At 36.8% G+C, this 14,582-nt stretch overlaps 1 protein-coding gene across 1 annotated transcript in view; it reads left to right on the top strand.

The window, feature by feature from the left end:
• Positions 1-13,633, top strand: part of PDE6C (phosphodiesterase 6C) — a 30,908-nt gene extending 17,275 nt beyond the window's left edge. Inside the window, exons 12-22 of the mRNA XM_009642078.2 lie at positions 1,491-1,637; positions 1,999-2,106; positions 2,214-2,323; positions 4,391-4,478; positions 6,190-6,290; positions 7,375-7,482; positions 7,732-7,795; positions 8,859-8,933; positions 9,078-9,161; positions 10,203-10,356; positions 13,132-13,633. Of these exons, the coding sequence (XP_009640373.1) occupies positions 1,491-1,637; positions 1,999-2,106; positions 2,214-2,323; positions 4,391-4,478; positions 6,190-6,290; positions 7,375-7,482; positions 7,732-7,795; positions 8,859-8,933; positions 9,078-9,161; positions 10,203-10,356; positions 13,132-13,202 (1,110 nt within the window). The 3' untranslated portion in view covers positions 13,203-13,633. The remainder of the gene's footprint in view (positions 1-1,490; positions 1,638-1,998; positions 2,107-2,213; positions 2,324-4,390; positions 4,479-6,189; positions 6,291-7,374; positions 7,483-7,731; positions 7,796-8,858; positions 8,934-9,077; positions 9,162-10,202; positions 10,357-13,131) is intronic.
• The last annotated feature ends 949 nt before the right edge of the window (positions 13,634-14,582 follow it).

The raw sequence follows: 14,582 nt of genomic DNA, 5'->3' as shown, positions 1-14,582 counted from the left end.
TTGCATCAGACTTTCCTGTATTAATTCTTGTTTGGACTGGGGTGCATCCTTTAAAATATAATACTGCTCTCCCTAGGCTTTGGGATATACAGATGAAAAGTGTTATAGAACAGTTCACTAATATTGCTATTACCAGTTATGCTATTCAATGTGAATCTATATAATGTACACAAAATAGGCAATTTAAATTTAATACAGGCTTCTTAACTGTCATATCCTCTGTGTTTTAGAATTCAGTATATGTTTTATGGAGGTTCTTTGGTACAAGGGAGAGCTGGCCTAAGCTCTGTATCTGCCCTTCAGAGAGAGAAAAATCCCTGAATGACATCCAGACAGCTTCTAATAAAATTTAGTACACAGGGAAGTATTATGCACCTATACAGTCCACTGCTTCTGGAATGATCCCTCATTTTCATCAGTGGTCAGGATTGTTCAGAATACACTGTTGTAAACTACAGAAAGGCAAAGACTAGGACAGAATCACCACCAACTACAGCACTAGAAAGTAAATTACTCTAAGGGATTTGAAGTAAATCATAATAACCATGAATACTATATGCTTGGTACATTTAAGAATTGTAACAATTTTTACTTTACACATATACTAAGATCATTCAAGAGCCAAGCAGTCAAGAATCTACTGCAAGCAGACCAATGAGAACACAAATAAGATTTGTGATTTTTTACATCTGATCTTGTAGGATTTTCCAGTCTACTTTCCCTGTGCCAAATCAACCTTTCAGGTCGGTCTATTAAGTGTATATAGGCTACCACAAAGATAGACTGTCACAGGAGACAGGGTAAGGCAGACTAATTTTGAAAGTTGGTTGTGGAGCAAGAACAAACCACCAGCACTACAGAGGTTAAAAAACACACAGGAATCTTTGCTTGCCTATAGTCTCTCCAAGAGAAGACAAGGCTATGGGTAGGTAGGCATGCAAGCAAGCCTTCTGCTATTAAAAGAAAAAATGTTGTTATACTTTATTCTACCGTGAAAGTAACAAATGTTTTGTTCTAGAAAGGGTTTTTTGGTCACTATATTCTTCACTATTCATAACATCCAATAGGGAAGAACAACACTTAACAAGAATAATTGTGGTTGTGAAAAAGATGAATTGCAGACTTGAGACTAGGATATAAGTGGGAGAATCATAGGATTTTATACCAGGAGGGAGAAATTCCAAGGCCTGAGACTTCTGAACTAAGAAAATGTTGAGATGGTCATAACAGATTTTGTTGGAATTCAGAGTAGGAAGAAACACCGTCTGGCCAAGACTTTTACCTATCCTCTTTGAGAAGAAAGCCAGCAGTACCACAGTTGTGTTTCATAACTTAATATACATTAATTTGTAGACAGACCTGAGGCCTTTGAAGATACAGTAAGCATACTATCCTTAGGCAAAGTTTGTACTGAAGTCAGAAAAGAAAATAAAATTTTTTCCAACTTCATTCTTGTCAGAAAAAAAATTGGTTTTGACTTTTCCTAACAGAAAGAAGAATTACCTGATCCGAAAGATTTAGAACTGTATGAATTCCGCTTCAGTGACTTTCCCGTTACAGAGCATGGCCTGATAACTTGTGGAATACGACTGTTCTTTGAGATAAATGTTGTTGAAAAGTTCAAAGTCCCAGCTGAGGTCTGATTTATTTTGTCTTGTTTATATTTAAGGTAGAATAAAAATAGCTGCCTGTGGGTACTTTAATATAGAAGTAGGCAATACTAAAATATTACTGGAATGGATAAGAATCTTCCATTCTTAATCAAACATTTGCATATTTGTCACAAAGACTTAAAACTAATCCTGAAATTGTGTGAGCTATGGAAGGAATTAAATCAACATGCATTTACACAAAAGCAATTTGCTGTTAAAAACAATTATTTTTACAGAACTTGCATATTATTACAATAATTTCATAGTATATTCCAATAATTTTATAGGAATTCCATCATATTGTTTCAATTAACAGCACAGTCTTAATCACTTTTGTTCGTAATAGGTCCTGACAAGATGGATGTACACAGTCAGGAAAGGTTATCGAGATATCACTTACCACAACTGGCGACATGGTTTCAATGTGGGACAAACAATGTTTACTCTGCTGATGGTAATGTTACTAATATTAACTTTATATTCATTACTTAGTTTTCCTTTCAATTCCAGCTGGAAAACTGAGGAAGGTACACACTCAGAATTGTCTGTTTTCTTTTACAGACAGGCAAAATAAAGAAATACTATACTGATCTAGAAGCCTTTGCTATGGTTGCTGCTGCTTTCTGCCATGACATTGATCACAGAGGGACCAATAACTTGTATCAGATGAAGTAAGTATAAATGCTCAAATCTATGGACATGTAGTATTTTTAGTGGCAAATGAAAAAAACATGTCAAAATTTGCAAAAATATAAGGTATATATTCTGTATTCATCTGGCATGAAAGAACATTTATCCTACAGAAGATTTCCACCTCAGAGCATTTGTCATGACAGCTGAAACACAAAGACAAAACACAAAAGCAGAATCTTAGAAGGATCCCCTGGAGCTGCAATTGATTTTTAAGATGCTTTACAATGCTGGGATTGTAGCAGAGCCTCACACACATAATGCCACAAAGAAATGAGAAAAGTAAATTAAAATCCCTAACTGGATTACTTTTTTTCAAGACAGGGAGTAAGCACTTTTCTGGAGAGGGATTCAGAATGTGGCACAGACAAGGGCCAGTTTAGAGGGAGACAGGATTTAAGATGCATTCTTTTTTTCTGTTTTCTACTATCTTGATTTGACTATAGCTCAGTCATTGTCTCTCCCTCCCCCCCCCCTCAGTTTACTGATTGATGTAGGTCATTTCTTTAGGTGTAATCTCCTCATGTGATACAGGATTCTGAGCTAAAGAGCTTGTGTTCTGCTACTGGGTCCACATGCCAGTAAGTTACACATCATGAGGTTAAGCCTTGCAATTCATGAGAAAATATTCTAAAGGACTTCTTTGTGATTTTTCCCTTGTTTGTTATGAAACAATATTAATTAGTAGATGCTTGTTTTAAAACAACATTAATTCATTTTGTTTTAAACTTACCTTTTTATTACAACATTACATATCACGATGAGACCCACTCTTCTCCTCAAGAGTGAACAGTCTACCATTTAGTCTTTTACGTGATCTGTTAGGGCTTGTTTCTATGTGCTAGCCAGAGAACACAGGTTTCGCAGAATGTCACATGTACCAGAAGATTATAACCATAATTTTCTGAGTAGTTTCCCACCAGCTGTATCTCCAGAACGATTCACCTTCCTCCTCTGACCCTGGATACACTCCTCCCAGGAGAGGCATTTCAGCCTGCATGCTGGACCAGTGACGCAAGGGGGTTTTCTAATTATTCTCAGGGATTCTCCAAGTGACGTAGGAGAGAATGACAGACGCTGATTCTTGTTCAGCAGATTGCCTCTCATCCAAATAAGTTTAAGGGAGGTTTTAAATCTTCCTACTGTGGTCTTCCCTAGCTGAAAGCCCTCTACGTGGGGTCATACGCAGTAAAGCTATTTATAAAAGTTATCAGGCTTTACGATGACAGTCCTAATCACAAGCCAGAAAATACAGGTAGCATGTAGCAATCCGCCTTGGGTTATCTGAGGAACGGAGTTATCAGCCAAGGGAAGAAAGGAGGAAAATACACTTCCACCAAACATGCAGAACCATCTGGAGCCTACATAGATAGGACACTTCTCCCTTCCTCCCATTAACATAGTCTGACACAGAATTTTCCTCTGCTTGAAGCTTAGCCCAACATCAGAGGAATGCTTTGAGCTCTGTGGTAAGACCGGATACATCTGAGCTGTCAGGACTAGTGCAGTCCATAAAACAGTGATTTTGGGGGAGGGGAGGAGCCCAAGGGCATTAGAGGAATTAAATTCCATTATACTTTTACTGTAGATTTAACTTAGCTACAGTAAGTTAGAATCATAGGGGACATGGCCCACAGTCATTTCAGAAAGGCAAGAGTTCAAAAGCGGTGCTATACAATAAATACTAAAAGATGCATAAAGGCTATTTTTAAGGTACACAGAAGGTGTGTAGATTAAACAAACAGCAAAACTGACTGTGCAAGACAAAATAGAGGCCTGTTTTAAAATACACAGTTTTTGACTTCAGAGGCATCTAGCCACGCCTTTGACTTGAGTGGGCACTGAACACCCAGTGCTTTCCAATTTCTATCATTACTCAGTCACAAGAGTGAAGGCAAGCATTTTTTTTGCATAGCATCATATCAATGGTTAAGATATATAAACCATTGAGCATGCATAATCAAAAGCATTTTAATCCTAAAAATCTGAATCATGAATCAAAAATATTGCCTCCAAAATATTACAAAGAATTGCTTCTATTTCAACAGGTCAGCTGCTCCTCTGGCAAAACTTCATGGCTCTTCCATTTTAGAAAGGCATCACCTAGAGTACAGTAAAACCCTGCTGCAAGATGAGGTACGTCTGCATGAACCGTCTGCTCACACTGATCAACACAGAAGATCTAATTAAGTTATGAGGTTCCAAATTTCACCATGTCTCATTCATTCCTCTGAGTCCAGATTAAGAAATTATGCTAAAATTCAGGAGTTTAAGCAAAATTCTTACGCATTGTCCACTTTTAGAGAAACATCAGTAATCCCACCAGAAACAGACTCACTCAAGGTGGAAAAGCTTTTTCTCTGGGCCTCACACTCCTTGGGTTTTTCCACTTTCACAAAACAGCTGATGTTGAAACGAAAGCAGAAAATACAATACCTACGTAGAAAATGCTGTAATTAAACTGCTGCCCCTGGTTCAGGAAGTCTGAGTTCAGCTGCTGGCTCTGGCAGCTGAGGCGCAAAGGGATGGAGCTGTTCGTGGAGGGCCCCCTTACCCCCAGGCCAGATCTCACACACATCTTACCTTGCTAAAACAGCGAAGGCGGTATCATGAGGCCCTGCTGCAGTTCCCATTACTTATCTTCCCCAAATTAGGCCGATGCCCTCAGCTGCCCTTCCCCAGCAGCTGCAGAGGTGAGACTCCCCACCGCAGTCTCCTCAGGCGCAACAAAATGGTGGCGGTGCAGCCTGCCAGGGCCCTCTGCCCCGCAGAGCCCTGCTGCTGTGGCAGGGATCGGCCATCCTTCCTTCAGCAGCGCCTGGCTCCTTCCTGGCTAGAAGGGAAGAGACTATTTGCAACTCTTTACTACATATTTTGCAGGGAAGTAAGAGCTTTGACAGGCAAGGCTTGAACACATGTGCCTGTTCCACGCCACTTGTTTGCACCAGTGTGGCAGGCACCCTCATGTTTCATTTTCTAATCCCTGTGGTGGTGCCATTTCCTGACCTCGTGAGGCCACAGAATAAATCCTTATACTAACCATGAGCACAGTGATCATAAAAACCCCAGAAGATTTATGATTTAAAAAAAACCAACTAAAAAACCAGAAACCACCTTTACCTTTATTGATGGTGATGCACTTGATTTCAAGTGTGAGATGCCGGGGACTAACCCCTACTCTTTTGCCAGAGCAGTCATCAGGATCTCTGGTGGCTCTCAAGAGCAGCACCGTTGCGCCCCATGCTCTCGCAGGTATTGTCCCCTCAGTTAAAGGAGGAAGGAAAACCAGGACCCTTAGAAAAATGCTGAGTGTGATGCTCTCATTCCCTGTGCCTGAGGAAAAGGCCATTGCGCTTACTATAGCAGGTCCCTAACAGCACTGCCAGCGACGGTGCTGACCCAGGGTAACAGGAGGAAAAGGTGTCTACTCTGAAGCTTTAAAAAGCCTAGGACAATTAGTTTTATGGAATGTGAACTGTAAAGAAATGACGAGGAACTGTCATTTCTTTACTAATTACGTGGAATACAGGTGGTTTTTCTTTGGTTTTAATTTATATGTGGCAATAGCAGGACTTGCGACTGACCAAGTCACTGTGTGCACTGCTATTTGTGCAGCCTCTGGGGCAGCATCTTAGATCCACCTGCCATTCACACAATTATTTAGCCATTTATTAGCCATAAACAAGGGCCATCTTTACTAATTGAATAATGTTTCATTTGTAGCGTTGTTTTAATTTAGGGACTGTAGTTGACCAATTTTGTTATACTATTCTGAGAAAACCTATACAGTACAAATCAAAGACAGTGTTATAAAAGGAACTGAATTTGTAAACTTTCCATCTTGCAGAGTTTAAACATCTTCCAGAACCTAAATAAGCGCCAGTTTGAAACTGTTCTACACTTATTTGAAGTTGCAATAATAGCAACTGACTTGGCTTTGTATTTCAAGTAAGTACTATATTCTGTATAACTTCCTACTGAAAAAAATGTCAATCCTATACAATTTATAACTGTAGTTTTTAGTTGTTTACATGCAGAGTACAGAGCTGTATTTAAAACTGTTATTAAGTCTAATTCTTGTAAAAACCCGGGACAATCTTAGATTCATTATAAACTTGTATATAATACTTGGTATACATTTGGTTGGTCATTCAAATATGCTTTTAGTTACAGCAAACACTGTATTTCAGAGTATGGATTCTGTAGCCTAATTGTAAGGTTGTGTGCATGTGTGATATTTAGTGTACCACACTACAGTTGCTTATACTAAACAGGCGTATGCTTAGGACATGAAATTAAGATGCTGGTTTAAAAACAAAACTGCAGACATCAACAGATCCCAGTGCTAAATGTCAAAGACTCTGAATATCAAATCATTCATCCTGCTCCTAAGTTAGTAACTTAATGTGCTTTTATAATGGGTATATATATATATGGAGCCTTTTGTTTTGGTCCAGATGTCTTATGACAGACAATTTAAAGCCAGCAGACAGGAAACAATTCAGTAAAGTTGTTCAACAGCAGTTACTAAATTTTAGTGAACGGTAATTCCATTATTTCATTCATTCTAAATGCAAATTAAAGTACTTACTAAGCAATAGCAAGACATTTATGTTTTTCAAAGTTCTCAGTGCTGCTTTGGATTTTTGAGGGGAAGGAGTGGAAGAACATTTAGTAGTATTTCCTTCATTTTCCCCAATTCACTATGTTACATGGAGTAACAAACATCTAATACTAAAGAAGTAAGAATGTCACCCCAAATAGCTCAATATGAAGAGTTAGGAAATGGGTTATTTGTTTCTCTGTGAGAATTCTGACATAACGCTTTACATGTCAGTAGTATATAGCAAATCTAAATGTACAAAGTTACCTGAAAAGTCTGAGTTCAACAGGAAGAAGGTGTCACTTTGGTACTACTATGACTAGGATACTACTTTGGAAAGCATAAATATCAGAAATGTGTTTTTCTATTTCATTTTTAATGCAAGAACTTTTGTTCACTAATATATGGTTTATTGGAATGTTTTAACAGGAAAAGAACTATGTTTCAAAAGATTGTGGATGCAATTGAAAAAATGGAAACAGAAGAGGAGGCAATTAAATATATATCTATTGACCCAACCAAAAAAGAAGTCATCATGTAGGTGGCTAATATTTTACTCTTCAATCAGTTATCTGGACCAGATTTTAAAAGCATTTGGGTGCCTAAACATGTACATTAAAACTTGGTGTTATTGTCCAATGAGGAGCCTAACCGTGATTTTAAATTAGAAATAGATGTCTATAATCTCCTCAAAATGTGCAAAATGTGCATCCATCTGCAGATTATTATTTTTTTAATCATCATCCTAACTTAACTATGCTCCGGTTTTGGTTTGTGTTTTCAAAGGGCTATGATGATGACTGGATGTGACCTGTCTGCTATAACCAAGCCTTGGGAAGTGCAAAGTAAGGTAGGTACTTTTCGAACAGACAATACTGCATTTGCTACCTGCTTTACTGCGTATTTGGTGCATGATCATTTAAAAAAAAAAAAAAAAAAGACTTGTTATCATTTACTAGATATTTAAGTATGTGCACCCAACTGTGTTTCCAGACCACCACCTCTATTTTCCTGTCACTGTAAGAGCTCCATGATGCCTCTCCCCAGCCACTCTACAGTTGTTCCACCCTTCTCTACTTGTCCTTTAGCTAAACCTGGCATCCCTGATTTTGTCATTTGTTCTAGCTACTCCTAAATATCACTCCGTTATTTTTGTGCTACCCAACTTCTGCTGTTTTTCAGGTATTTTTACAGATTTAACAACAGTATTGTTTGAATTAATTGTGTCTGCTCTGTAGATCTTGGTGCCATTTCAAAGTAGCTTAAACACACTAAAAATAAGTTCTGTAATACAGTGTGGCACTGCTTTGTACATAAGTACTTCAAGTACTTCAGTACTTAATTGACCATCATGCTGACGTTCATGACTTAGCCTTACAGGAATAGGTTTTAACAATGCATAATCAAAATAAAACTGTAAGATACTTGTGGAGCCTTCTAAGTAATACACATTACAGGTACTAGAAGATTCTGTTATGTTGCTAATATTGTCTTGTTCCTGTTGACAGTAACCTATCATTTACTCAGCATGCACCAGAATATTGTTAGAGCTAATTTGCTAGAAAAAGCCTTAAGTACACCAGAGAGTGTCTGTAATTTTTGAAAGAAGCACTCAATTACTTCTACAGGGATTAAAGAGTGGAGTTCTACTGTGTTTGACCAAAATTCCCTATTTCTGGGGAACTTTTAAAACTACTCAGAGATAACACAGCTAGCAAGAAAAAAGTCCTCTCTTTATGGAAGGGAAGTTAGTAATAATAAAGTATTAAATTGAGAATACATTGATTTAAGCAGCAATATACCAGTTCTCAGTTAATGAACATTTTCACGTTTTCTGGAAAGCCTTGTTCCTTATTTATTTATTTAAATTTACTGCTTTCTGCTAACACTTCCACTGAATTGTAATTATTCAGGTTGCCCTCATGGTTGCAAACGAATTCTGGGAGCAAGGTGACCTGGAACGAACTGTGCTACAGCAACAACCAATTGTAAGTACTAAATAATTTAACTGTGTTAAACAATATTAACTGTTATTAAAACATGGAATAGATAATGGTCCATGATGCTTATTAGATCATTATACCAAAAAGCATGATATCTACATAATCTAAATTACTGCTATTCTGTTCTAGCCTATGATGGACAGAAACAAAGGAGATGAACTGCCTAAGCTCCAAGTTGGTTTCATAGATTTTGTGTGTACATTTGTGTACAAGGTAAGAATATTTTTTTTCCTGCTGCAGCAGTGCTGACGGCACAATTAGTGACAAATTTGCAGTTAAAAAATTCTACAGCATCAGGACTCTTGGTCATAGGGTAAACAACTATCACAACCACCACAATTTTTCAATCTTTTGTTAGATGGAAGAAGTGCTCCCACAAAGCAAATTCAAGAAATGTGAAGCAAATTCATAAAAAGTGAAGATCTCAGTGAGACCTGAGGGCACTGAGGTTTTGTCACTACCTTGAAAGTCTGAGTTAGAAAGCCCAGTCTGATTCTTCACAGTCCCATTTAATGTATGTATGTAACATGGATGGTTACAGAAAGCTGTCAATGGCAGAGTAAAGGGAATAGGAAACTTGTAATATTCTGGAAATACAGACATTCTGTATCTTCTGTAAGGCACTGAAATGCCAACATTTTTAATTCTTGTCTAGCTTTTAATAATTATCCCAAAATGTCACACAGAAAAGTGACATGTAGTATTTTAACATCTTCAGATACATCCTCAGCTGCTTGGAATATACTGTAGGATACTAGACTTTTTTATTATATTCTGATACTGATAATCATATGATAAAATATCATGTATCATAGTTATAATAGCATTATATGAATCAGACTATCAAATGTCAGATAAGAGAAGACACTATAATGTGCAGTATATAATTCAGATCTTTTCTAACTGACTGTGTGCACAATAGGTCATTATTATCCCAACATGGTATTTCCAATAATATGCCATCACTGCATGGCCAAGAACATGCTTTCAAATGTGCACCAGCAGGTGGGTACTCACGATATTTCTTGTAATTTTTTTTCTCTTCTACAGAAAACCCACTACCAGAGATGGAACAAGTGCCTGAAAAAATGTGAAATCAAATAAAATTAATCAATCTAGCATACATACTGAATTAAACGGAAAAATTAAAGCTGATGTTTTCTCCTCAAAGCAGCAGTATTTCCACAAATTCAGACTTTACAAATCATCAGTGTTTAAAAATCTCTAATTGAATAATTTAAATTGTTTGCATAGGAATTCTCAAGGTTTCACAAGGAAATTACACCTATGTTTGATGGTCTTCAAAATAATCGGGTTGAATGGAAAACACGAGCCGATGAATATGAAGAGAAGATGAAAGTTATTGAGGAACAAAAGAAAAAGGAAGAAGAAGCAGCTGCCAAAAAAGGTTAAGTAACTTCTAAGATTTTCATTTATATGCATTCCTAAGGCAGTCAACATATGTTCTCTCTCTCAAATTCACACATGCACCTGTGCAATATTCTAGTAAGCTTTATACTAATGGTATGTGAGTTCTGAATTAGGCAAATTAGCTTTATCTTTACTTGGAACAGGGGTAATCTTTAAAGATTACACAAACCCAGTACACTGACCACATTTCCTAAACTGTAGAATAATAGAAAATACAACCATCACAAAAGTGAAGGGAATGTAAGATTTGTCTTAAGACTTAAATCTGAGTGTAATTAAACACTTACTTGTCTATGAATGCTGCAGTCACCTGGAATACTAGAGATGTATCAAAATTCTGTGTAGCATCAGCCCCAAATGTATTCAGGTTCTTTGTTTAAGTTGAAAATGAAAAGCATAAGGAAAAGAAATGGGAATGGATAGTGTGCATTTGGAACATAAAAAAACCAGTGCAAATCCCTGCTTCTCTTCCAAGTTTAAGATAAAACTTTTGGCTCTACCTCCCTACCATCAGTTTCTTAGTTGAAATACACTCTCTCATACTACAAATTTAACACTAATCTTCCTAAGATAGCCCAAGTCCTAAAATTGAAAGTATGGTTCTGTGTATGATAACCTAGGAGAGAATCTGATTTTATAGAAACTGAGAACCTATCACTCAAGTGTAAGAGTGAAATGAGTCAGTTATTTTTATTCTGTACTGCATGAGGAACAGCAGGTCAACAGCTTTGCTGATCAGCTGAGAAGACTGAAAAGGTTCAAAGATTAAAACAAAAAAGCATGTGTTTACTACAGAACGATTTATTGTCAGCTAGTTTAAAGAAGAAAAGTTAGTTTAAGTGTTAATCAGTGTCTGTGGGGAACAGGTGAGTATTCACATTTCACATAGAAGAGAGGCTACTCAAGGCCACCCATCAAGTTACTGTCAGAGTGTGAAGTGGAACCAGAGTTATTGGCTCCTAAAATAGATGATACTAGGCTAAAATGAAAAAAAAAATATTGTGGCAAAGTGGTTAAGAAGTACTGTAAGTTACATGGCTTAATTAAAGCAGATTTGATGTGAAAGAAATTTAATAAAATGAGGCAAATATTATGACTGTAGTAAAATTACAAGAAATATTTTGGCCTGCTCATACTGTGATACCACTTACACACACTTTCACAGAAATCATGCCCACCCCATTGTCTCCCAAATTTACTTTCAAAGACACTTTTTTGCAATTAATTGTATCATCTTATTTATTTAAGATTAATTTATTGCTGAGAACTAGCTGGTTGTGAGTATGAACAAAGTACTCTTTCCTTACGCTGGAATGTAAGCATCTGAACTTAACCAAAAGACCAGCAAAATGAAACAAAACAACCTGGAACCTGCACACAAACCTCCCTATACATTTGCTTTCTTGGCAAAGAGTATAGTTACTAAAGTCTGATCCTATGCCCTTAAGCATTAGGTTCTTAAATAAAACTTAAATTATACAGTTAGGAAGACTCAGATATTTCTACTCCCACTTGAAGTTAGGACCATCTTACATCACTGGTATTTTGGAATCACTTAGTCACTGACTGAAGGAAAGAAGTGTTTTCCCACAAGGAACCTTACACAGGCAAGCATGGACAGACTGATTTGCAGGAGATAAGGATCTGACCTTTGCATATCATAACTAGTATCACAAAACGTAAGTGAATTATTTTGCATCTTTTTGAATGTGCACTGGAATGCAACCATGCACGTTTGTGAAGAACAGATCTGACACTGTCAAATCAAGGCCATGTAAATATATGGGTTTGTCAAGTCAGTTCATGCAAACAATAATTTGATACGTGCTGAACCATGGTGGTTTCTCTAGATCACACTGACCTGGCTATTCTTAGCCATTCAGTAGATAGAAAACAAAATAAACATATTTGCTGAACCACTACAGTGGAAAGTTCAGAACAGAAACTAAAACATAATACAGTATTAAACTAAGAGAATAAAATGCATAGTTAGTAACATAGTATTGATTATATCCACAAATTACAGAGGGTAGGACACTGATTATGTGACATGTTTCAATGCAGGTGGAAAGGGTCGAAAATGACCTAGTAACATGGTGATCCACAGCTTTCACATGTAAGTTTTAATTCTAATATTGGTATCTTACCTTAAATGAACCTGGAAACGCAATTTATTACATTGAAAGAATCTTAACTATGACCAATGAACATCTGTGGAATCATTTGAGAGAGACAGTAACAGAATCAGTAGCTATAGATAACAAACACAAAAAGTGTCTCTCTCTCGTTTGGTAATTACAAAGGGATTCATGCAGGGTTGGATAAAGGCTTATACAGCTAGGTCAAATTAAAGTTTTTTGTATCATCTGCTTCAAAAATAGATTCACAGATTATATTGATCCAAGAGTTTATTTCTTTTGCATAGCTTGCATACCTCGTTTTGTATGTGTGGGACAGTTATATATATTAACTACTGAAACTTTCCAGTAAGAGTGGTTCAGTGTGTGTTTGGTCCTTTGAAAAATGTTGGTATCAACTGCTACACTATATACACATACGTATATATAGAAATACAGCATGTGTTACTGGTTCTTAATCCATTTTCCCAGACAAGAAGCGAAAGCACATTCAATTTTCAGAAGGTCAAACACACATAATATGCATATCACAAAAGCAACATCTTTTTAAGAAGAAATTAGAGCAGCTAAAATTAACAGAAAATACTCACTTCCCTTTCCTTCTCTTTTTTTAGCTGAAAATGCAGCTGGAGGTGGTGGTGGAAGTGGAGAGGATGGAAAATCCAAAACATGTATAATTTTGTAGTTCTTTGTCTCAGACACTGTTTCTGCTACAGAAAAGGCATCTAGAAAGAACTTCAATGAGCCTCAGTGGATTTCTGCTTCGCATAGAATAGTATAGATCAATCTCTTAACAATCGTCCTAAACACTTACCATTTGTTGGAAATTATTTAAATGGAGTAAACAAACAGTTACAGTTAAAAACAGGAAAATTAAAAGAAAAAATAATGGTGCAAAATGAGTTAACTGTGCGCTCTAGATGTTTTTTCATGTCATTCAACTTACATACAGTATTTTTATTAAAATACCTAACTTCTGCACAATGTCCAGAAAAAATATAAATAATTTTGACAGATCTTTGACTGAATGAAATCTAACATGAACAATTCAAACAAAAAATTGCAATTTTCATAATTTGTATATTTAGATTTTTATATTATGTGTATTTCCTTAATCTGGAATTGTCCTTTTCCCTCATTCTCAATATTTTATAAAGTTCTAGAGTAAACAGCTCCTTCACTTCAGGAACACTCGACACAATTCCCAGGATCATATCCGTTAAAAGCAGGTCCATGGTACACAGGTTTTTTTCAAGACTACCAAGGAAAATTCTGTAAATTGTAGCTGTAGCTCCAAGAAAGCACTCTTTTGCCCACGTGCAAATGGTTCTGCCCACAGTTCCTAAACTGGCCACTTTTTATTGTAAAAATCTAAAAAGGCAGACCATAAACATCATACTTTGCATACAAGTAAGAGTTTACTAAGATGCCTATACCAGTATTTCTACAGTGGGATCTACACTCTAAGGCATTTTAGAAGGCTCATGTACTCCCAATGCACCCTTTTCAAAATGCAGTAAATGAAAGTATTTGAAAACCAATGAACTAGCACCAATTTAATCTTGGGAAGGAGAGGACAGCAGAAGCAGAGCACATCAGAATTCACATTACCTCCCCTTCTACAACCAAGACGACAGACTGCACACAAATTAGCTCTTCATAAACAACGATCTCCCTACCAAAACCTTCTGTTCTTGAAGAATGACAGACTCCACTCCATACCTTCTACTCAGGTCTCACAAAGCTGGCTCTTCCTGCAGATGAAGGAAGGAAAACAGCTAGTATATTATGTACAGATCTGAGTATTCACTGGAACAATTTCCAAATCTAAGAGGAGATGGATGTCAGATGTAATTCCTGCAACCAAAAAGTTTGACATGCAGACTCAATCCTTCCGCTTTTCTTCCCCCTTTAAAGAAAGCAGACCATACTTTTTTTTTTTTATTCTCTCTGAAGGGCCCTCAGCATCCACAGATTAGGGAACATGACTGAATGATTTGCCATAATATATACCTTTCTAACAATGCTCTGCGATCATAGATACTGTGTACAACTATCACCCAAA

The sequence above is a fragment of the Egretta garzetta genome, unplaced genomic scaffold, assembly GCF_000687185.1.
Source record: "Egretta garzetta isolate BGI_Z169 unplaced genomic scaffold, ASM68718v1 scaffold56, whole genome shotgun sequence".
NCBI classification, from domain to species: Eukaryota; Metazoa; Chordata; class Aves; order Pelecaniformes; family Ardeidae; genus Egretta; species Egretta garzetta.
The sequence above is the reverse complement of the archived record's forward strand: the minus strand, read 5'-3'. Positions and strand labels throughout refer to the sequence as shown.